Source organism: Carassius auratus, chromosome 24 (assembly GCF_003368295.1).
Source record: "Carassius auratus strain Wakin chromosome 24, ASM336829v1, whole genome shotgun sequence".
NCBI classification, from domain to species: Eukaryota; Metazoa; Chordata; class Actinopteri; order Cypriniformes; family Cyprinidae; genus Carassius; species Carassius auratus.
The window spans coordinates 4,281,322-4,306,167 of record NC_039266.1 but is presented as its reverse complement, the minus strand read 5'-3'; the positions used below and the strand labels follow the sequence as shown (position 1 = coordinate 4,306,167).

At 36.8% G+C, this 24,846-nt stretch overlaps 2 protein-coding genes across 2 annotated transcripts in view; one reads left to right on the top strand and one right to left on the bottom strand.

Annotated features, from left to right (window-relative positions):
* pcolce2b (procollagen C-endopeptidase enhancer 2b) overlaps nt 1–8,411 on the top strand; it is a 14,130-nt gene extending 5,719 nt beyond the window's left edge. The window contains exons 4-9 of the mRNA XM_026200731.1: nt 1,187–1,311; nt 1,430–1,566; nt 1,692–1,855; nt 4,619–4,702; nt 5,633–5,800; nt 7,797–8,411. Coding sequence (XP_026056516.1) covers nt 1,187–1,311; nt 1,430–1,566; nt 1,692–1,855; nt 4,619–4,702; nt 5,633–5,800; nt 7,797–7,927 — 809 coding nt within the window. The 3' untranslated portion in view covers nt 7,928–8,411. The remainder of the gene's footprint in view (nt 1–1,186; nt 1,312–1,429; nt 1,567–1,691; nt 1,856–4,618; nt 4,703–5,632; nt 5,801–7,796) is intronic.
* On the bottom strand, nt 7,976–24,846 carry LOC113042143 (short transient receptor potential channel 1). The gene is made up of 13 exons (XM_026200730.1): nt 24,353–24,846; nt 22,987–23,141; nt 22,756–22,857; nt 22,226–22,428; nt 21,701–21,832; nt 20,770–20,965; nt 19,162–19,498; nt 15,302–15,441; nt 14,808–14,966; nt 12,103–12,290; nt 11,317–11,518; nt 10,634–10,828; nt 7,976–9,568 (listed from the first exon to the last, which is right to left on the bottom strand). Exons 1-13 carry the CDS (start codon nt 24,516–24,518, stop codon nt 9,341–9,343), a joined length of 2,403 nt encoding a protein of 800 aa, XP_026056515.1. The 5' UTR covers nt 24,519–24,846; the 3' UTR covers nt 7,976–9,340.

Sequence of the window (24,846 nt, the reverse complement as noted above, 5' to 3'; positions counted from 1 at the left end):
TTTCTGACTCCAGCGGCAGTCCACTTTTTGTGAATCTCCCCCACATTTGAATGGGTTTTGTTTCACAATCATCTATTAATGTGCTTGGACACAGAGCTCTGTGAACAGCCAGCCTCTTTTGCAATGACCTTTCGTGTCTTGCCCTCCTTGTGCAAGGTGTCAATGGTCGTCTTTTGGAAGACTGTCAAGTCAGCAGTCTTCCCCATGATTGTGTATCCTACAAAACTAGACTGAGAGCAAATTTAAAGGCTTTGCAGGTGTTTTGAGTTAATTGGCTGATTAGAGTGTGGCACCAGGTGTCTTCAATATTGAACCTTTTCACAATATTCTAATTTTCTGAGATACTGAATTTAGGATTTTACTTAGTTGTCAGTTATAATCATCAAAATTAAAAGAAATCAACATTTGAAATATATCAGTCTGTGTGTAATGAATTAATATAATTTACAAGTTTCACTTTTTGAAAGGAATTAGTGAAATAAATCAACTTTTTGATGACATTGTAATTATATGACCAGCACCTGTAGATGGTCCGGCCCCAAACACACACCATTGACCATCCCAGTTTTGCAGTTTCAGTCTGCTGTAGATCGAATTCTCAAATGAACTTAAGACATAAACCAACAGATTGCTTACTTAGGACAATAAACTTGTATAGAGCAACATTTTTTAAAATCTAAAAAGTTTTTCACTTTCATATGTGCAATATGTTATTTAAAATGTTTTGCATGATATATGACTGGATACATTTTTGTCAAGTTTAGTGACATTAAGTCTTTTCAGTATAGCGTAGTGATCCAAACAGCCTGTTTCAAATTGCACACAGTTTTATAGTGCACTTTCATCATGTTTTCTGGTGCAAAATCAATGCACACAGCTTTTGGCAGGATTCAGTTCTACAAGCAGCAGGTCTGGATAAAAGGTTTCGGACGTGAAGAAGGATTAAGTCTGGATCTGCACATGATATTTCTTCCTACTGCATGTTTAAAACAAGTCTGTAAACTCTCTCATAATGACAAGACTGTTGGGAAGGACATTTTAAAGCCAGCTGAATATGATGCTGTGCAATTATCTCATGCATTCCTTTTAATTAGGGGTGAGCGACATCATGCTGCATGCTCAGGTTATGTTTAGAGTTTAAAAGAGGGAACATTTCGTAAACCTCTGTCTGGATGGATGTTTACAGGCGATCAGTACTGTGGTGGGAGATTAATAAAGCCGTCAGGAACCTTCAAGACCCCCAACTGGCCAGAGAAAGACTATCCTGCTGGAGTCACATGTTCTTGGCATATAGTAGCACCAAAGAACCAGGTGGACTAATTCATGCATTTGCATATTATAGTTTCAGTTCAATCTTTAATGTATTATTTGTATTTAACTTGAATACAGACAGGAATAGTACTTCAGAGTTTGTTTGTTTTTATTACAGATTATAGAGGTGAAATTTGAGAAATTTGATGTGGAGAGGGACAACTACTGTCGTTATGATTATGTGGCCATTTTTAATGGCGGAGAAATCAACGATGCTAAAAGAATTGGGAAATACTGTGGTGACAGCCCACCAGCGTATGTATCATTTCAGTCGTATTAAATCAGTCCTTTGCACCATTTTCAAAATATCAACATGTAGCTTTTAGAAGTACTTCATTATTTACGTTTTACATTTACATTTATGTATCTCTCTCCTTCAGACCTGTGTTCTCAGAGGGGAATCAGCTCTTCATTCAGTTCCTCTCAGATCTCAGTTTAACAGCGGATGGCTTTATTGGCCATTACAAATTTAGACCAAAGAAGTTTACATCCACAACCATTCCACCAACCACGACAGCACCACCCACTACCACAAGACCTATACGTAAGTACATCCACAAAACCTGTTTAAAGAGCATTTCTCCCTAATCATACTGTATGTAGTTGGTGACCTTAATGTTAGCCTACATTACAAGGGTTGCGTTTGGGTTAAAAGTCAATGACTACTCATTAGACATCACTATTTAAACGCCAAATTCAGCATTCCCAACTTGAATGCTACCATGTTTGATTTCCTGTGAAATTTTACTGACATTTACATTTAGTCATTTAGCAGTTGCTTTTATCCAAAGCAACTTACAAATGAGGACAATAAAATAAGTAAAAACTAACAAAATAGTAACAATTTATAAGTGCAAATACCAAGTCTTGGTTAGCCTAATGCAGTAAACATAGATTAAAGTTAAATCATAATTAAAAACAATTCATATAATTATTATTACTTATTATTAAATAATTATAATTAATCAAAATTCATAAAAGATTAATATTGCAGCAGCATTTTGGATTAGTTTTAGAGGTTTGATAGAAGTGACTGGAAGACCTGCCAGGACAGAACAAGAGCTTTGACAAGGAGTTGTGCAGCATGTTCCGAAATAAATGGCATGATCTTCCTAATGTTGTATAAAGCAAATCTGCAGGACCAGACAATTTTAATAATGTGGTCGGAGAAATTAAGCTTATCATCAATCACAACTCCAAGGTTTCTGCTGTTTTTGAAGGAGTTATGGTTGATGAACCTAAATGGATGGTGGAATTTTGATAAATTGATAGGTTTGTTGAAACCACAAGCAGTTCTGTCTTAGCCAGGTTGAGTTGAAGGTGATGGTCCATCATCTAACAAGAAATGTATGTTAGACAAGCTGAGATGCAAGCAGCTATCGTAGGATCATCAGGACGAATTGAGAGGTAGAGTTGAGTGTCATCAGCATAGCAGTGATATGAAAAGCCGTGTTTCTGAATGAGAGAACCTAGCGATGGCATTTAGACAGAGAAGAGAAGTGGTCCAAGAACTGAGTCTTGAGGCACCCCAGTAGCTTGTAGCGACTTGGACACCTCACCTCTCCAAGGTACCTTGAAGGACCTATCTGAGAGGTAAGACTCAATGCGATTCCTGAGATGCCATTTTCCAATAGGCTTATCAGGAGAATCTGATGGTTCTCTTATCAAAAGCAGCAGACAGATTCACCAAAATACGTATAGAAGATTTGGAAGCTGCTTTTGCCAGTAAGGCTTCAACAACTGAAAGCAAGGCTGTCTTGGTCGAATGTCCACTTCTGAAGCCAGACTGGTTGCTGGCCAGGAGGTTGTTCTGTGTGAGAAAGGCAGAGACTTGGTTAAAAAGCTCGTTCAAGTGTTTTTGTAATGAAAGGTAGAAGGGAAAATGGTCTATAGTTCTCTAAAGCTCCTTTCACACTGCACGTCGGACCCGCAATATTTCCGGAACATTGCCGGGTCGCCTTCTGTGTGAAAGCAACCACATCCGGGAATTGATTACCGAATTGAACCCGGGTCGGGGACCTAGTAACATTGGGGGGTTCGACCCGGGACGAGCACTGTGTGAACAAAAGCCAGATCTAATTCCGTGTCGAAGTGATGCGCGTTATCGCGCGACTCTTTTACCGGCTGTTTTGAAGGAAGATCAACATTCGCGACGAAAACATATGTGCAAACTGTAATGAAGCAGAGATCAGTCAGTTACTCACTTTCCGCGCTGACACCGAGCCCGTTTGCTTGCTTTAGTGAAAGTATAACGTGCCTAGCGTTGTCGACTCGTACATTACACGTCACGCGCTGATGTCATGTGTTGTTACGGGATCTTCAAGGGTTGTGTGTGAAAGCACGCACATATACTGGGTAATCACTGGCAGTGTGAAAGTGCCAAATCTAGCGACCAGGGACCAATTGCAGGAACACTTTAACCCTGTATTTGCCGGAATGGCAGTGTGAAAGGGGCTTAAAAGAGCTGGATTAAGATTTTGTTTCTTATAAAGTGGGGTTATACGAGCCTGTTTAAATGTTGAGAGAAAAACACCAGTGTGAAGGGATGCTATTAATTAATTAATTAATTAATTAATTTATTTATTTTTCTCTTTTTTTTCCATATTCTGCTTTTTGTAGTTACATTTTTATTGGATTCCCTTTTTCCATTTGAATGGTTAAATTAAATTGTATTAATTGAAAAGTGTGTCTTATTAATTAAAATAATGAAACGATGTAAAAAAATTATAATTGATGTTTTGTTTCTAACATGTAAAATGTAAACTATTTCTAAAATATAATTATTTTTAAAATGTAAGTTTTTTTTCTCCCAAATTCTTAATCATTTTCTGTTTTTTTTTCTTCTTCTATTTTAACGGTTTATTTAAAGTTTATTAATGAAAATGCATGTTTTAGTTTTTTTAGTTTTTTAATTACCAACTATTTTTAAAAGGTGTTAAATGGAGCTGGAAGTACAACACTGCTACAATATAACTGGATTTAATCAACCAAATGATTTAATGAGCCAAAATATTTAACATATTGTTATTTTGTGTCCACGCATGGTAACCTAAGCAGACAAGCCTTTTGGCATATATACTGGTATTATTATGTACATGTAAATGACAGAGAGGAATTTCATGTAATTTTAAAACCGTTTCTTCTTTGATGTCAACTTTATCCAATTTCTGAAGCTTGTACCTAACCCTCACTCCCTCGCTTTATGCACGCACATACTAAAAGATAAGATCTTCTGGCTCAGAGTCAGTAAGCTACAGTAAAACAACTTTTTGAAGTCTTTATTTGCTATCTCTGCTCTCCTCTTCAGCTTTGAAGTATTCTGCAGCGCTGTGTCAACAGAAATGCAAACGGAAGGGAACCCCTGAGAGCCACTACTGTTCAAGCAACTTTGGTAAGAGCCCTCTGCAGTTGATTCTAACTTTTTTAGCTGACATACTGAAGACCCACACACAAACGAATGCAGAGTGAGGTGGGACCTTGTGGGTGGGGGCGACAGAGTAAGTGGAAACAAGTACTGATTGTTCACATTTTGTCTATAATCTTAAGTGCATGTTTTTTTTAGCATGCTATCTTTGGCCTGCTGGTTTGTGTCAGTGTGTTTCAAGAGATTGCTTGAGCAGTTTTTGCCATCAGCACAGTGGATTTGTGTGTAGGATACAGTGCTCTTGTGTAAATAGACTGCAGTGGACTGTGGGTAACTGTTGGTAAATGGGAGTGTTGATTCAGTAGAGCTTTTTTGCCGCAGTCACTGCCCCTGGAACAGCTCTGCAATGTTCATGTCCAGGAGCGAGCAGATTTTTCATTCTGGTTACTGCTGTTTACTTGGATTTGCATATGGGGAAATCCTGTGGTTGGTGGAGAGCAGAGTCACGTTGAGAAACAAGAACCGAATGTGAACGATGGTGGAAAACTACATGCACATGAAGTCAAATTTGTATAATCACACACTTCATGTACCAGCCAGCCTCGCGGTAATGAATACACACAATTTTAGGTCAAATAATAGACATTTTCCAAATTTACCAGTTTGATTCTGCTGCTTCTACTTCTTGCTTTATCAGTTTTGTATGGAAATCCACTGAACAAAAAATAAAGGAATCGTGACTTTTTATCTCACAATTCAGACAATTTTTTCCTCACAATTCAGACTTGTTGTCAGAATTATGTAATATAAACTCACAATTACGGGTAATAAAGTCATGTAAAGTACAAAATGAGGACAAAATGGTTGTCAATGGCTGAATTTAGGTATCAGTCCAAGTAAATAAAAGTAGTCTCTAAAGGATTTTTTTTTTTTTTTTTTTTTTTGTGGACCCATTAGTGATTACTGGAACAGTCATCACTGCTGTAACACGAGGAGGTAGCATGTATGCCACCATCTCCATAATCAATGTCTACAAGGAAGGTAACCTTGCTATCCAGCAAGCTGGAAAAACCATGAGCACAAAGATTGTCATCCTTTGCAAGAAGTGTCCCTACGTCAGACGAGGTAAGTGCCTTCTAAATGCTTTGGTAAATGGTTACACTAACATGCTGGACAGTTTCATCTTCCTCTGAGATCTGCTGTAGCACATCTCTGTAATCTCTCATACTGAATGCAGAATTGTGTTCATGTTAGTAATGCTTCTTTGTTTGTCAGTGTTTAAAAACAAGGAATTATTTCAGTTTATTTTCCACTTCATTTCTGAGTTCCAGCATCTGTAGCATGATGTCAGTTACCACAGACTGAAATAACTTACAGGTTTTCTGTTAGCTCAAGCAGCGAGTTGCTCCCTAAATGTGCATTCAGTAATATGGTGCCAATTTAACTCTTTCTCCACCAGTGTTGGAATTTTATGTAGTTTATCGGACAAGGTTTCCCTGCCCTTACAAAAAATAACCATGGTTTTATTATAGTAAAACTGTAGTAACCTATGTTTTTTTGGCGTATTGACTTACATTTGTATAACCACAGATTTACTACAAATACCATGGTTAAACTATGGTTAATATAGCAAAACCATGGTTAATTTGTTTTTACCATGGTTTAACTATAGTAACCATGGTTTTTTGGTTTTATTTGTAGTAAAACCATGGTTAATTTTCATAAGGGTGCCAATGACAGAAATTTCTGGCTTTCCGTTTTTTCATTGTTATATGGTAGGGGGCGCTATTACACATCTTCTAAAAGAGTACAACATCTCTGGATCAAAACAGGTTAAGAAGCAGAAACAAGTGGTCTTGTATGTAAGCAGATGCATATGTAAAATAACACAATCATTGAATGTTAAACAGCATATACTGCCTAACCTTACTGAATAAAATGTCAAAAAATATTCATAATACATATTCATATTTTGGAGGCCATGAAAATTTTGTGAAAATTATCAAAAATGCTGGCGGTGGCTGGCAACATAGAAAGGGGTGGAGAAAGAGTTAAAATGTTTTACATAATATAAAAATATGAAAAATTGTATTTTGGTGAACAGTAGTGTTCCACGTAAAAATAATAGCTGTAAGTTTGAAACAACACGAGTATAAGTAAATGATTGTAAAATGTTAATTTCTTTAGGGTCAACTGTTCAATTCAATTTGTTAAATTAAAGGTGCTGTATGTAAGTTTTTGACTCTACTAAAGCATAAAAATAACATGTTTGCAGATATTTAAGAAACTTACTAATTTAACATATTTGTTTATCTGAAAAACAATGCTACAGTCAGTTATTCTCTTTTGAAAATGTGCGTCTCTCTCAAACTAGCCCAATGCCAATTTACCCAATTGTATTTTGGCACCCTGGGTTGGCAGGTGGCAGGAAACACCGTGCATTTTCGTTTCAGTCATAGAAGCTGGCAAACGAAAGGGGTCAGAGCTGGAAATAGAACTTTCTGCCCATCCTAAAAAATGTCGACATACATCTAAAAAACTTTATGATCAACAACGGTATAACATAGTGTAAAGGTGCATTCACACCATATCGGAATTCCTGTAATTACGAGATTCAACTTGTAAAAAGTGTTCACGTCCTCGTAGAACTCATAATTACAACTTGTGAACTTGGAGTTTTCTGAGAGCTACGACTTGTACCACATGTCTGCTGTACCACCTGACCACTGCAGGTTCTGTTTAGGTGTTGATGGTGTTGCCATAGAAAAGCCTAATTCGAGTCAGAGGAACAGTTCGGAGTAGAACGGAAATATCTCCAATATTTTGAATTTGGACTTCAATACCTAGTTCAACAACTCAGTGTCAATCCTACACACAGCACCTTTTAGTGGTGCATTAGTCGACCCATTAAATAGTGCTTGGTAACACATAAGTTAGCAGCCAAGCTCACTGTCAAAATGTTTTTATGATGAAATCTCTCTGTCATATGTTTATATGGCATATAAACATATGGAGTGGATAGTGCAAGTGAGACCTCAGAGAAAAGCTGATCCAAAGCCCTTCCTGAATGTTTCTGCCGTTCCGTCACTGCATTCAGGTTTTTTCTGTGTGGTGTCACTAGGTTTGAACTACATCTTCATGGGCCAGGCAGATGAGGATGGTCGTGGAATGATCGCCCCCCATCATTTCATCATGGTTTTCAAGGCCAAGAACCAGAGGGCCTTCAACATGCTGAAGAACAAACGCTGTTGAGCTCTTACAGACAATCTTTGGTCTCAAAATCCACACATTGGTGTGTGATTTTTTTTTTTTTTTTGCCCTGCATGTCCCAACTTCCTTCATCGCCCTCTCCAGAGGAGCCCGAGGACTATTGAAGCACATTGGTTCCTACTTCTCTTCTTACTGTTGTGATGAGCATCAAAATGACAGAAAGAACAAAAGTAGTAAGGCATGACAGGTGAAGAAAGCTAAAATGTAAAGAACAAGATGATGGTGTTTTGAATGGCACAGTTTACAAGATATTTCTAGATTTTTGATCAAATAGCAAAGTTAGAGGTGCTTTGTTGATGATGTCTAGAAGGCAATAAACAAGTAGCACACCTTTGAAATCATTCTGGATATATTGCATTTTGTTTATAAAATATTTTAATAGAAACGGATACCTAGTGATGAATGTTAAGTTATAAATTATTTGTTTTATGAAAGAAAAAATAAAGTTCATTATCAGTAAATCTTGGATATTGTCTTCATGATTTATTTGGCATCTGTTTATTTGTGTTTTTTGTAAATGTATGGCATTTCTTCCAGAGTCAGATTTCAACTGATTTGGAAATGAAGATTTAAAGGAAGGTTCAAAATATTCAAGTAGTTCAAATGATCATGTCAGAACATCTGTTTCTAAAATTGCCTAGGGCTCAGAGTGCTTGACTATGAAGGGCACTATTCAAACATTTAACTCCTTAATAAACTCTTGAAAGGAACAGGTTTATTTTTAAGAGTTTCTTTCCAGCGTCAAAATATCTGTCCTGTGTAGTTTAGGTCCAACCCTAATCAAACACACAAAACACTCAAAGTCTTCATGATCACTTGAGATGAAGAAAATTACAAGCAGGTTAGAAATGAACATTGCAGGACAGTTGGTTCTGTCAGGACCACTACTGTCAAAGATGATTGACAATTAGCATAAAGTTTGGATTGCCAGTTCTTGGTTCCGTTCTTGGCAAGTACTCCATGCACATCCATGCAGCCAAGCATGGATAAAATTGCCTAGGGCTCAGAGTGCTTGACTAACATGACCTGCCAGAACTAACGCTACTCTAGATTCTTTAGGAGCAGGGTTGAAGACTGTGTCTTTACAACACATTAACTGTGAATTAATCTTAAATTACATATTCAAATACTGCAAGTTACTAAGAACTTATGCAAGTTCAATTAAAAAAAATTCTTCATAATAAATGTTATTTATTTGTAAAGAATTACACTTTTAGAAAACAAGTAGGATGCAAGAATTTTACACAAGTTATGATTCTGCAGGCTTTGGTGTAGAATAAACAGAGCATACAGTAATACTATTCCAGTAGAGTCCCAGGACTTTTTCGTCTTCCAAAGAAAAAGAAGAAGAGCATTGTTGAGCATGCTGGGTCACTTTAAATAAATGGACATGGCTTAGTTTCTGGGGTAAAACATGGCATATTTGGAGGTGCGGAAGCCCAAAAGATCTCTCATTTCATTGCGGAATTTGGAGAGGTCTTGCCGCAGATCATTGAGGTTCTCTACCGTGGCCTGGTCAGTGCTCTGCATCTTCTGCCTTGTGGAGGTCAGGTAACGGTGAACAAGACAGCACATAATCTTCTGATAGTTCTCATCTCTTTTCTGCTTCAGGTTCTTCCATTCCTGGAAGCAAAGAGTTAGAAAATGACTGGCATGCTGACTGTAAGGCATAATATATCTAGAGCTTGCTTCTCTTTTACTAACATGGTGCCAATTCCAAGTTACCCCTTTTTTACCAAAAGGGTACACACTGTGGTACCAGACCTGATTCTTGGCCAATCCTCCGGCAAACCTTTTGCAAAGTGGTGTAATTTTTTTCAACCGAATTCACAAATGAACTATAACAGGATATTATGTTGCTACATGCTAATTATACTACACAGCTAGCCAAAAGATAAACACAGAGCCAGAAGTGCCCAATCCTGCTCCTTTAGGGACGACTTCCTGCAGAGTTTAGCTCCACCTGCCTAGAAGTTTTGAGCACACCTAAAGATCTTGACTACCTGATTCGGTTGTATTTCAATTAAGTTTAAAGTTAGAGCCTTCCTGGTGCAGGATTGGCATCCCTGGTGTATGCAGTTATGGAGTTGTACATAGTACTGAGAGTGAATCTTGCATACCGACAGTTCTCATAAACCAGGGGTGTCCAATCCTTTTTTTGGAAGACCACTGTCCTGCAGAGTTAAGCTCCAACCCCCCCAAAAAAACAATCCATCCCCTTTCCAAACCCCTGCTGAGTTTAGCTCCCACACAACTATCTGTAGGTTTCTAGTAATCCTGACAAACTTGATTAGATGGTTCAGCTGTTTTTACTTGGAATTGGAACTAAACTGAACATACCTGTCATAAACTTTGAGCTTTCTGTTGTTCCTGCTCTAGAGAGATTGAAACTGAACAGGCAGATTTACAGTCTTTGTGGGCAACCAAGGGTGTACATATGTCCACCTGTCCATATGCAAAATAAAGACTGTAAATCTGCCTGTTCAGTTTCAATCTCTCGATCAATCAGGGTTGGAGCTAAACTCTGCAGCGCATTGGCCCTCCAGGGCAGGGAAGTCTTTAAGAGCAGGAGTTTTTACTTGATTGTCAATAGGTCAGTTATCCATAAATACCAATAAATTAAAACTATGGATAGACAGTGCATTAGGCAGATTTTGCCAAATATAAGTTCATATATGACTTACATACCTTGAGGCTATTTTGTCTTTTGACCTTGCCTGTGGAGGTGTGGGAACAAATCCATTTGCTCAAGCTGATGACCAAGTAACACACGGTCTTGGGAGAGGGTAGGATGTTGAAAGGTGGAGGCAGTGTGCACTTGTCATCGAAGTAGCTGAGCCACAGCTTGGCCCGGGCAAACTTCCACTCCTTATCTTCATGGTTCTGAAAGCAGATAAAATCGTCAAGGTACAATAATGTCTTCACTACCTAATGCTACCTGCCTGATGCATATTCCCACGTGTATAAGTAACTATGTGTATGTGCATTCATTCATATCTTCCTGATACAAAGAGTAATATACCTGAATATTGCTATCTGTTAATATTCCTATTTATCACAATTGTGAGCGATTAGTCACATGGCACTTGATAACTTAGGTGATTTTCAGGTCACCTATTTCCAGTGTTATATGTGCCAGCTGATCAAAGGTTGTTGAGATGAACAGGAATGATAATGGATAGAACTCCTTCAAACAACCGTTTAGACCACATTCAAATCTCTACTGCCCCCATCAGGTTTGGAGAACCCATAGTGTTTATGTGATGTTAACACTAGATGAATATGTGAAACTTCTTTTATTAAATCTACTCTTCAGGAACACATCATGCATCATGTTGAGAAAGCATCAGATCATCTCAAGGGTCACTTACAGCAATCTGTCTGAAGCTCTTATGCAGCATGGCCACTAGGAGTTTGGTGAGAACGATGACTACAACAATGTTGTAGGTACCGACGATAAGAGCACCAACAAACGACCGCAGCTCCTCTGTGTAGCTAATCCTTGTAACAAACAGAGCCACATGTGCCAGGGAAAAAATGTACCAGAAGAGGGCGTAACATGTCCCCATAAACCTGGAGAAAGTTAAAGATAAATGATTATGGTAAAATATTTTATTGAAATTTTTTTTCATGGTCAACATAGTACCTTGCAACTTTAGAACAATAATTTATGGCCTTGTCCCAAATCACACCCTAAACCATTGTGGTCTTCCTCTGAGTATACTCTTTTTTGACGTAATGCTGCTTTGACTGTCATGTAAAAGTCAAAAGGAAGCACAGCAGCTACAATGGGGATGCTCAGGAGCACACTTCTGAAAGCTAAAATAATGAATGGGAAACCATACAGTCTTGTGGACTTGATGGACAGATGTACACGGAAGATATTGCAAGTCTGCAAGACCGCAAGTGCACATGAAGTGTGCCAGTTGGGATAGGGCTTGTGTCACAGAAAGCTAAAAACAGTTTTGTCTGTAAAATACTACAAATGGGTCATATCATGAGGAAGAACTCAGAACTCAAAACGGCTTCCTTAGTCCAAGAAGAGCATTTATTCAAACTAAGATGCAAAAGCTAATTTTGAAAGAAAAAAATACATGATATGGTCTCTTTAACAATTAAATTTCTGATTCGTGTAAATTAGAAGAAATACAAAGTACGTGTGAAAGGTGTCGTTGCTCTGCTCTCGACAGAAGATGCCCGCGCAGTCCTTGGTTATATTTTTGGAGCTGGATAGGTCCTTGTCTTTTCCATAGAGCTGTGTCAGACCAATGGTGAAAGAGATGAGTACGAGCAAGAATAAGCCAAGAAACTTGCCAAACTCTTGTAGCATCTGGCCCATGGAGATCTGCAACGAAAAACACACCAGTCCTTCCACATCAAAGCCTGAGCAGTGCAGACTCACTTACATACAGAGAGCTATAGAAAGGCTCTTAATTTAATATAAATATGTTCTTAAATAAGTTAATTTTAAGTGTTTAAGTGGACATTTGACTAATTCCATATATAAGATAGCAACTAGTCACTGATAAACACATTTCGGGTAAATATTGGTTTGGCCCATTAGGGGGTAATGGCAGGGGAACATTTCCTGGTAGCTACATTAAGCAACCCTTACCTATAGTAAACACATAGCGTTTTTAAGGTCTCTGTGTCTATCTGTGCTTTCCACTGGTCTTTCCAGTGTGGGTTGAGGTAAGGGGTAAGATGAATTCCTTGTGTCAAGTCTGACTGGTGAACCGTAATGTTCTGTACTGTGTGTTTGCTCTGAAACATAGCCAGGATTTGGGGGATTTTTATTTTTTTTAACAACTCCCATTAAACAAATTCATTTCCGTGTCACTCTCAAACCCCCTGTAGGCATTTTCCACACCTAATATTTTTCAACCTCTTTTTGAACTCCGGAATTTGCACTAGCCATTTGAAACTTATGTCTCTGACACGAAGCCCCAAATCCAACCCCAAGTGATTACGCAGACTGAAAGCACTCTTTTGAATATTCGATTTGAAGCCTGATTAGAAATCGTATAATACTTTATTATACAACAGTTTGTTTAGTCCACTATTCCGACTGCTTCAAGAGTGCTGATATTTTGTATGACAGCGCTAGAATGTTTCATTGTTTATAAATGTTCATGACACTGATTAGAGTAATATTTATTAACAACAATTTGTAAATTAATGTTGGTGTTGAACAGCATTATTTGAAATGTAATATTTATTTAAAAAAATTGTAACAATGATATGATCTATTTTCATTAGTTTAATGCTTACTTTCTATTATTAATATTATTAGTATTAATAATAATAACAAAAAAAAGGATCATGGATTATGGATTATGGATCCCAAACATTAAAATGGTAACATATAATAAAAAATAAAAAAAATAAAAACAGTTTCCATCTGGCTCTGCTAATGACTCTTTTATCCAAGCAAGCAAGGGTTTGGCAAGACACCAACCTATCAGATATTTCACAGCAGGCATGTTAATAATCAGGGCTTATCATCCTGACAAACTCAACTAATTCAGACAGTTACTGTAGCTATACAAACACCATTCTGCTCCTTAAATTTAAAGTTCAAGCAGTCAGTGTGACATCTCAACTCTTGCCCTCACAAAGAAAGAAATATGTCCTCAGACGTTTATCCAGGGGTGAGTCAGTGTTTTCCACTTATCTTTCCTTTGGGAGATTTACTGGACACTCTTAGCCAAACAATGACGCATGAGGTAGTAAATGTCTGCCTTCCCAGTCTGCTGTATGAAAACTTGACTGTGTTCTTTGTCAATATTGTATCTGTTCATCATACGTTTGTATGGTAGAGGGAGTGACATAGAAAGCATTTAAGAATGTGGGTAGGTTCATGCATTAAAAAGCTATAATACAAGGGACTTTCCTCTAAATATCTTTAGTTGGGTGTGTGTTCATGCGTCAATCCATTACAGCTGAGAATGTGTGTTTCAAACCACACTCCTTAGCAAGTTACTTTTCCATACAGCAGAGCCAGACACTGATTTCAGTCTAAGAGCACGTGCCGGAGAGCAGAGAGCCACTCACACGTAAACTCAGGACTGACATGGTGTTACTCACGTCGAATACCGGAGTGCTCAGAGAAGAGCACTGCTGTATTATGCAACCTCCCTGAAACTACTGCAGAAAGACGATGGCTGCTAAAGACAGAGAGCTGCTGAAGTCATTTATACAGGGTGAATCTCATGAAGACTGGAAGACTGAAAAGAGTGTAGCATTAGCATTGCCAAAGACACGGATTTAATCACGACAGAGTGATACAAGTCCATGTTTTGTGATAAGTAAGATAATTATCAAAGGCCAATCCACAACGTGTTATAGGTTGCACACCACAGTGGCTGGAGGCAAGATTTGCAGCTCAAACTTAATAATTTGGGATCTTTATGAGCATCTATGGAGAAACTTCAGCATCCATAGAACCTTTCCATTGGTTTGTCTTTATAGTGGGAAAAGGTTCTTTAGATCATTCAATCTGATCACTGATTGGTTCTTTGAGAACTAACAAAAAAAAGTACCTGCATTTGGCAGGTGGCGGACGTTACTTCATGAGATTCAACCCCATACTATAAAAAATCCATATAAATGAGAAATGAAACCCTATGGCATAGATCCAAGAACAGAGAATTGAAAGAGAAGAACAACTCAAGAGAACTGAAAACTGACACTTGCAGCACTGATAAGATCACAGGAAAACTGAGAGAACTTTCTGGCATTCTGTGTTATCGTTGCAACCGCTGGGCATTACGTAACATAAGAAAAAGCTTCAGTGGTTAAACACTCCATTGGATGTGGCAGTAAATGGATAAGAATTACAGATAGAGGAAGCTGTGATTACCTGTAAAGGCCCCAAGATGGAGCTGGTGGTATACATGAAGAACAGACGGAGATAGCTCAGAACATTGGCGAACGCAAAAAGGCCTTCGGCAACCAAGAGGGGATGGAACGCATCCCAATTTTTCCTGTCTTCAAATGGCTCTTCACCAACATTATTAAACTGAAGCAGAGGACAAATGAAAAGCTAAATTATGTAGTTTCTACAAAATACCTGTATATATATCAACACACACATATATATAATATAATATATATATAATTATGTATTACAAAGTTGATATATAAATATATTTACACATGACATGTTCTGTAATTTACACATCTTTGTGTTGTTTCAAACTCTTAATTTTCTTTTTAAATGGAACACAAAGGATAAATTGAAGAGAATAGTACTTCTTTTGTGTACCACGGACGAAAGTCAGTCATAATTTGGTAATTTTCCTTTAATAACTTGGTAAAGTGCTCAGAATGAAATGTTCTGGACAGGGTTTATACCTTGCTGTGAGCCACCACTTTTAGGGCAAAAGTGGCCAAATAAAGCGAGTTCATGACAAAACTCAGCTGGTTGCGTGACTCTTCCAGGAAGTCCTCCAATCCCTCATACCACAGACGCTTCACATCAGACCACACCATGCCTGCAGAGAGAGGAATTTGCTATCAGTGCAAATAATCATTCCTGCAGCAAATCCGAAATTCCTTGCAGCAGGTTTTTTTATCACCTGTCAGGGGCAATGTTACTCAAAGAACCATGCTCTGCACTCTGTTACTCAAACATGCGCCCTCTGCACTCTGGGCACTCTTGTTTTTGGGAGGTGTTCATTTGCACTGCCACAATACTTTAGGATCGATATTTTCACGTTCTGAAGGCTTCAAGTGCCAGTAAAACCAAGTAAAAATGCATATGCTTTTCCAAACAGCTGTAATTTTCGCTGCATTGCATGTATGCGTTCTGCGCATGCGCAGTGTGAAACACAGGACGCTATAACAGGAAGAATCTCCAGCGTATCAACTACCAAAGTCGTCTCTGTTTATCGAGCTTGGCATGAATGTATTTGAGAGTAACTGGGGTAAAACCTTAAGCTTCTTCGGTGTTTTCGTCGCGGCGCTCGCCGCTGTTTTTTACTATCTTGAGAATTCATTGATCGACGAGACTTACCTGACCTTAATAATTTGTCACACTGCGCATGCGTGAAATGCGTTAAAAAAATTGACGTAATTAATGACAAACAACTAATTAACGTCGTTAATGCGCTATTTTTGACAGCCCTAATATATATATATATATATATATATATATATATATATATATATATATATATATATATATATATATATATATATATATATTTAAATAAAAATATGTCATTATATTTATTATATAACTGTGAGTAGCATAAACTCTGCAAGCAAGTCTGCACTAAGTCTAAACAGTATTTACAGTAGATGCTATTTATACTATGCGCAGATAGTGGCAGATAACATTTGTGTAAAATGGTATGGTGACCCATACTCAGAAATTGTGGTCTGCATTTTACCCGTCCAAAGTGCATACAGACAGCAGTGAACACACACACGGAGCAGTGGGCAGCCATTTATGCTACGGCGCCCGGGGAACAGTTGGGGGTTCAGTGCCTTGCTCAAGGGCACCTCAGTCATGGTATTTCCGGCACGAGACTCAAACCCACAACCTTAGGAGTTAAACTCTCTAACCACTAGTCCACAACTTCCCCATTTGCACTTCAATGTGTTGTAGTACATAACAAAACAGCATATAAATATATATGTGTGTGTTTGTGTATAAACATGGAAAGTCTTGGACACGATTCGAAAAGGCTAAATGTTAAAATACACAGAAATAAAATTTTAGCTACATATGTATATATCTGTATATATTTATAGCTAAAATTTTATTTCTGTGTATTTTAACATTTAGCCTATTATTTTAATATACTTAAACTCAAACTATAACTTTTAAGTTTCACCTTTTAAACTTTTTTTCACTTCAGCAATAATTTGCCAAGTGTCTTCTTTAACAAGAGTGATAAATGGTAATAAATGGATCATAAGTACTTCATAAATTTAATTAAGTACAATAAAGTCCCCTAAAAATACAAAATAATAATAACAAATAAAAACATTATTAAATTAAAATATAGTGCAGCTTTGGAACGATGAGAATTACGAGAGAATTAGCATTTTTGAATGGGGCTCAATAGGAATAAAAAATACAATGTAATAGCTGTCATTCATAAAGAATATATTTCATTGTATTATTCAAAGACATATTTTGTTGATCTTCCAGCTACAGTAACTGTGTTGTGATATGATTAATGTACTGTCTTTTACAAATTGCACTCTCCAAAGCATTTGTGTATTTAATGGCTTTAGAGACAAAGCACACCCATGATGCCAGAAAATTAAATGATATTGTAGCTCTACGGTGTATCAGAGTGAATCAGACAATTTAAGATTTGATCAGATAGGTGTTGAATATTTCAAAGAGCCAAATTCTACAAAGAGGCCCAGAATGATCTGTCCAGATTCTAGCGCCAACCAGTCTGAAGCAAGGCTAACCAACTCCACAGTTTAAACAGCTTGCAACATTAACACAAAAAAAAACCACTTAGTGATAATCCAAACTCAAAAAGGAGATTGTTGATTTTGAGGTAACCAAGTAACCAAGATTGATTGTGATTCCATTGGAGCTTTCCGGGTTTTGCAAGCACCCCTAGCATCATACATTCTGTATGTCTACCTATATCTGATTAAGCCTTATGAAGCATTGAAGCATTTCAGTTAAGTGGTTCACAAAAGGGATCATTTCTCAAGGCTTTATTTGCTCTCAATACCACCTGGTTGCCAAAAAGTCTAAAACGAGCAGATACATTACAGGTGACCTGATGTGGTCTGTGATACACTTTTTTGCGCCAATTAAGGCTTAGACAAAAAAAAAAAAAAAAAAAAAAATATATATATATATATATATATATATATATATATATATATATATATATATATATATATATATATATATATATATATATATATATATACATACATGTATTTCCACATAGACTAATCTATTTAAATTAATATAATGTGTATTTTATAATGATAGTATAACATAATACAACATAACTGCATATTGGCTTGAAATGAATGGGCATATCAAATGTGTTTAAATCAAGTCTTTGCTCATAATAAGTAGGAGAGGCAATATCATTAGTCTAAAACTGGAAGTGGCTGGGTTAAACAGTGCGAAGGACTGAATTTTCAAGATTCAAACCCCTTCCTGAACCACTCTGGCCAAACGAGGCTTCCGACGTCAGTACTCTAAAGCGATACAAGCCTCAATACGTGCTTCACTGACAACTGCTGGGATTTCTCGACACACGCACCAAGCTTTCGACACAGAACGTAAAGTAATATCACTACACGCAGGACCGGTTTGAAAACCAGTTTCAGCTGTAAAAACAAAACAAAACGAAAAAAAAAACAATCAGTGGAGATAACACACCACAAAAACCACAGAACTCACAAAACTAGTTTTGAAGACCGGTAAATGATTCCTGTTGACATTTTGCACACTGGAGGGCATGACTTTACTCAGCTCCCATGGGCTAAATACAAGTTTCATGTCAAAATTTCAATTGACATTCTATTCACGTCATTTCTGAGGTTGCTATTATTCTGGATGTGTTACTAAAAGCAGTAAACAACAGAATTTTAAGATGGAAAGGTTAGTTATTTGATTAGAACAAACAGGAGATCTAATGAAATATATTTTTAAATGTTATGAATTATGATGTATATTTGTAAATTAGCAGTGTAAAAGAATACTCTTCCTCCCTCTTGTGGTGTACGTGGAGTTTTCATTTTATTAATCATATGATATTCTTAAATCCGCAGGCATTTGTGGTCATAAATCATGATCTACTTTTTATTTTATTCATGAAGGTTAAGTCTTTAAAGAAAGAAATTTGACAAAAACTAAAACAAGTGCCATTAGCAACAAATTACCCAGTGGTATTATGCTAAAGCGCTCCAGAGAGATGCTAACCACTAGTTGTGTTTATAACTTCCGCATCAAGGAACATTATCTATGTAATTTATCGGTCATACTAATGGTTTTGTAGAATTATGAAGAACAGATGGATGGCATGTATGTTTATAATGCAAAGAAGTTCAAGACTGGTGGGTCTGTTTTAATTATTCAATTCGTTTGCTTTTTGTTGAAACAGCAATCACAGCACACTATTCTTGTTTGGGTCATATTTGTCAGATAGGAAGCACATGCAGAGAAAATAGTAGATGAAAACTTTTCATGTTCATACACATATGCCGTCTATCCTCACCTATAATCCAGAGAATGAGAAGGTAGTCTATCAGCTCCAAAGGGGGACCCATGGTGTTCTTCTTATCCTCGTTGTAGACCAGTGAATAAAGGTTTAGAAGGAGCAGAAAGGTGAAGTAGGAGGCACTATGGATGATGAACTTGATAAAAGGTGTGTGGATGACCTGGCCCACTCGAGAACGGGGTCCCAGCAGGTAACAGATGGACAGCAGAGGCCACATCAGCGCCACGCTCAAAACATACAGGATCTTCAAGCATGTGTGCTTGCGGCGGTAGCTCGCCATCTCGCCAAACCACACCGTGTTCAGGAACTGCTGACAGTTGGACTGGGCAACGAACTGTACAGATTGGAATATGAGAAAATGCATTAGAAAAAAACATGAAGAAAAAAAAAAAACAAGATATATGCCTGGTGCTTTCTTATAAAATAAATGTTGAAATATCAACAATATCTGGCCATTGGTTAAAGGGATAGTTCACCCAAAAATGTATTTCTCAATTTGTTCCAAACCTGTACGAGTTTCTGTTGAGCATAAAAGGAAATATTTTGACGACTGTTGAAAACCAAATAATTGATGGTAGCCGTTGACTTCCATAGCATGTTTTCCCCTAATATTAAAGTCAGTGGCAACCATCAACTGTCTGGTTACCAATATTCTTCTAAAGATGAAAGAAGCTCATACAATTTTGGAAAAAAAATTGATACAGAAATTGCATAAATTGAGTTTACATTTTTGGGTAAACAATCTCTTTAAGATTGTTAACCGGGGTACATTTCCCAAAAGCATCGCTGGCAGGTTTTGCTGTTAGCAATATAGTTCCACGATTTGTTGTTTCCAGAAACCATTCGCAAGTAGCATTGCAAAGTTGTGTGGATGGAACTGTAGCCCACAAAATACTGTATAGTTTTACGCTGGCATGACGTGAACTTAAATAGATCTTGCTTTTTAGCAAAATAAGCAAGCTAATGACCATGCTAACATCTTCCATTCCATATACTGCATACAAATTTCATTCTATGTCTTTCAGTTTGTCTGGAAAATGAAAGTGCTGGATGTGCATGTAGGTATGTTGATGTTAGAGTGAGCTTGTGATGGAATCAAAACATCTGCAATCACAGCGAAACAATGGAGAACAAAAATAGCGATGTAGTCCACAATGGTCAATATTTACGGCCATAATGACATTCAGTTTCAAAGCAATCTATTTACAAAAGCTATATCACCTTTGTGAATGATCATTGATTTTCTATTATTGAAGCAATGTTGTTTGAACAACAAATGTGCTACAAAATCACTATGTTATGGGAAACAGACATGACAAGCTAGTTCATTTTAACATGATGTGCCATACTATGGTAGTTAAGTAGGCAAGTTACATCATTGTATGGTTAGATTTAGGTCATTCATACAAATTCATACAAATTGTGCAACTCATAAAATACATACGATTTAGCAAAAATCGTTTCAATTTGTACGAGTAAGCTTGCATGAATTCGTATGAATTAGCCACCTCATAAAATATGTATGAATTGCCGTGAGATTAGGCTGGAAATGCACCCCAGGCTATTGAAGATACAAGCATAGTTTTGTTAAAAATCTTCATTAACCTCCTTTTGGTTGTATTTTATGGCCAGTTTGAGGCGACTGAGGTTCATGCGTTCCTCTAGTAGGCCTCTCTTGTCTACGTGGTCCTCACTGGACGTGTGGTTCAGTATGACCTCCAGCTCGCGAGAGTTGCGGGCCTGAGCCAGCAAGTCCTTGGCGAACATCTTGCATTGCTTGGCAAGTTCTTCATAATCATTGCTGTAATATAATGACAACAAGATCCAGAATGAGAAACACCTTCTTTCTTCTGGATCTGTCATGGACTTGGCTGACACTGTTTTGAAGTCAATCAAAGAAGACTATAGAAATAATAAAGTTTGGACTGTGATTGTTTCATAGGGGAACATGGGCGAGTGTCTACATTTACAGGTCCCTAGATGTGATTGTTGGCAATTGTATTGCTACTTGAAACAGAAATGCACGTTTTTGTTCCACCAGAGAAAAAATTGTCTGAACCACATACTTTTTGACAAACAAGAGGTTTGTATTATAATATATTTCTCATCCAAATTAACGTCTCTGAGTTGACTGAGAAATTCATGTATGCCAAAAACTGCTACATAAAAAACCTAATGGTGCATGCCTTACTTACTAAGAAACTATTTTGCATTCTTTACGTTTTATTTAAAATCTAATTACTGACCTATTTATTCCTTATTTGTGACAAAAAAGCATAATATGAAATGAATCACTCTCTTCCTTTCAAGCAAACCTGAAGACACATTGTGAATTTGTTTATATTTAGCTATTGATTTGGAATTTAAAAAACATTCTATACTGACCATGGGCAAGCATCCTCACTCTTTTGACAACCTTTGTCCCCATTAAATTATCTGCTATAAATGCATGCATGTAAAACTGTCAAACCAATCTGCTCTTTCCATTTAGCTACGATCCCTATGAGACCTCTTTCCCTAATCACTCTTCCATTACCGAAACTCCACTTCCACCAGGCTTAGCTCTTTCAGATCAGCACTGAGCTCGAATGCTCTCAGAATGGGGTCTTCTTCTGTAAGCATGATCAAGGATGGGCTAGCAAGGCATCGATAGATATCTAGACGGAACCTGCAAGAGACACAGATGGAGGATGAAACAGAACACTCAAAATAATGCAGTCAAACTCAACTCCACGTTGTAAATACACTTTAGGATTGCTGTTTGTGCTTTTCAAATATATTTATTCTTCAGTACAGACTTCACAAAATCTCAAGATATCTATCATATATGCTAAAACGTTTGTTCTTAAAAGATCTGACTATGGCCTTGATAAGTCTTCAATTGTATTCTTGTGATTTTTTTTTTAAGGATTTTTGCTCCTTTGAACTAATACATCAGAAACTGTATCTTAAAATACATTTTTCATTAACACTGCCTAAAGTGAGTAAAATGGCTTTTGAATATTTTGGCTTTTTTAGACTATTCATTCACTTCATGGTTTGACTACTTAAAAATGATTGCCTTGAGTGACGGAGACTGTCCTTCTTGTTCTTGGCATTACAGAGGGTGCACTCGCACCCTACAGCATGGGGTCGTGGCAGAGAGATGTCTTGTTTTAATAGCATGGTCAAAATCTCATAATTGTTCCGGTGGGCAGCAAGAATGACTGGAGCAACATCCATGGTGGTGGAATACTCTGGGTTTTGAATGCGCTGCATCAATTTCTAAAAAAAGGTATACAAGGATCTGATTATGCAATATGAAATTTTGAGGACAATTTAGGTACGTTTTAAATAATTTGTATTTATTAATATATTTATTGATATAAAAATATTAATATTTAGTTAATAAAACAAAGTATATTAATTGATATAAAAAACTAATATTTAATTAAACAAACAAATATATATATATATATATATATATATATATATATATATATATATATATATATATATATATAAATATATATATATATATATATATATATATATATATATATTAATAAATTATAATAAAAAAATAAAATAAAAAATAAAATAAAAACTAACCGCAATAGAAGGTTTAGAGGAACGTCTGGGCCGATGGTTTAGCAGGATGTCAACTGCTCCTACCACTTCTGAATCAATAGCCACTAATAATGCATCTGTGGCCTGTGGCACACACACACACACACACATACACACACAAATCCATCTCAACTGATCAGATTGCTTTTATCTAGCATGTTATGCATGATATGTAATATGTGACATGTTATGATGACACGGGTGTGTTCTCACCTGACAGCCATGATCCAAGAGCAACTGCAAAATGTCTAGATTCTCATTTTCGATTGAAATGGTGACCGCATCTCTCCCAAGTACATCTACACAGTTAATGTTTAATTCACCATGTCGTTTCTCCTCCAGAAGTTTCTTTACCATGTAGTAGTCTCCTTCAGATTTAGTAAGGTAACAATATATTAGTTTAATGGTTTACACAATGACATCAACATATGCTATCAGAAAGAGAGGACAGCAGTTTTTGATGGAAACTAATGTAGACCATAAAGGAGAGATATCCTTCCATGAACCATTTTAGGATTTCTTTATATGGTAAAAGAATAGCAACTGACTCTTGTCTGCACAATGTAACCGGAGGGAATCCATTCGTTTTCCAAGCTGTTTCTGGAGTGCTTGGAAATAAACTATGCACTTCTGTTAAACAAAACACTAAACATTGAAGCATTAGTCAAGCTCTCAAAATCTACTTACCTCAAAACAAATCACTATTACCTAGAAGTTTGTCATGTAAACTGAAAAGGAAATTACTTAGAACTGTTAAAACTGTTAAACTCTATTATTTCACTCTCACATCATCACTGTTTCATTACTTTTCTAAGAAATCCAACGCACTTCTTTAAGTTTTGTTTCCCTAGTTGTTCTACCAATTTTTGATTAATTTATATAGTGCCCTTTCCCAAGCTCAAGGACACTGTATAAAAGCATTAACACAATATACATTTGATTAACATAATAATAAACAGCAATTTCACGGTAAACTAATCAATTAATCAAATTAAGTGTACAGTAGACGTTTGCCCAGTCGGGGTATAGCCATTATTGCAGTTGCATATTATATACTGAAACAGAAACAGAAATACATAACATAGTATAGGTAACAACAGTAAAAGGATGGTGTGAATAAATAAACAAAGAGTAGTAAATGCATCAACAATACACAGAATGAAAACACAGAGAGAAATTACAGCTTGTAGTAGGCTAAATATATCTCACCAAACGTTGCTGTGTGAAGTCAAAATCTTTTTTCTTCTTAAAAATGTCTTAATTTGAGTCTATATAGATTACTGACAATATGATGATCCATCCAAACAAAGCAAGAACTCCACATATTTGTAAAATATCACATGTAACGCTACCTATATATTACAGTAGGCTATACCATTTTATCAGAACAAAACATTTAGTATTAGAGCATAATTATTTGTACAAAATTAATAGCAATTCATGTTATTTAAACCAAAATAAAAGACATGGTAAAAACCAAGCAGCTAAAATCTATAACATTATTATTATTATTATCATCATAAATGTATTATACAATATATCTAAGCAACACCTCCTTTAGAGTGGTAAATGAACTTACCCTTCTCGCAGGCCAGAAGAAAGAGCTTCTCGTCCAGAGTGGTCTCCTCCTTCACCTCTCTGACGTCTTTTAACGCCAGATATTTATCCGGAGAAGACGAGTCCGTGCCCTGATATAGAGCAGCCATTATAACGGAGAGAGAGTACGGCAAAGCACTGATGTGCATCCCACCGAGCAGAGCTTACACCTTTATACACATGAAACCACCGAAATCACCGAAATTAAAACAAGAGCCCTGGTCAATCTTGATGTAAACGACGCTACGTGCTCTGATAAGGCCCTCGCGGTTTATGAGAAATTGATTCCTGTCAGAGCTCTTTATGTAACATCCGCTTCTCCTTTTATGTGTATGGTACGATAGAAAGAACATCCATCAGCATGTATAAGGATCATCTAAAGGTTTTCATAATCAAATCTTCCCTAATAGATTGTAAACACAAGAAGAGGCTGGAGCATCGCGATGTTCTGTAGCAATGGTGCTGATGCTGCTGCAA

Bases quoted from the DNA above. Each gene is read 5' to 3' on its own strand.
- LOC113042143 (XM_026200730.1), bottom strand. From the start codon at position 24,518: ATGCACATCAGTGCTTTGCCGTACTCTCTCTCCGTTATAATGGCTGCT. The intron at 22,858-22,986 runs GTGAGAACACAC...TGTGTGCCACAG, and splicing joins TCTTGGATCATGGCTGTCAG to GCCACAGATGCATTATTAGT. The intron at 10,829-11,316 runs GTAAGTGACCCT...ATCTGCTTTCAG, and splicing joins AGAGCTTCAGACAGATTGCT to AACCATGAAGATAAGGAGTG.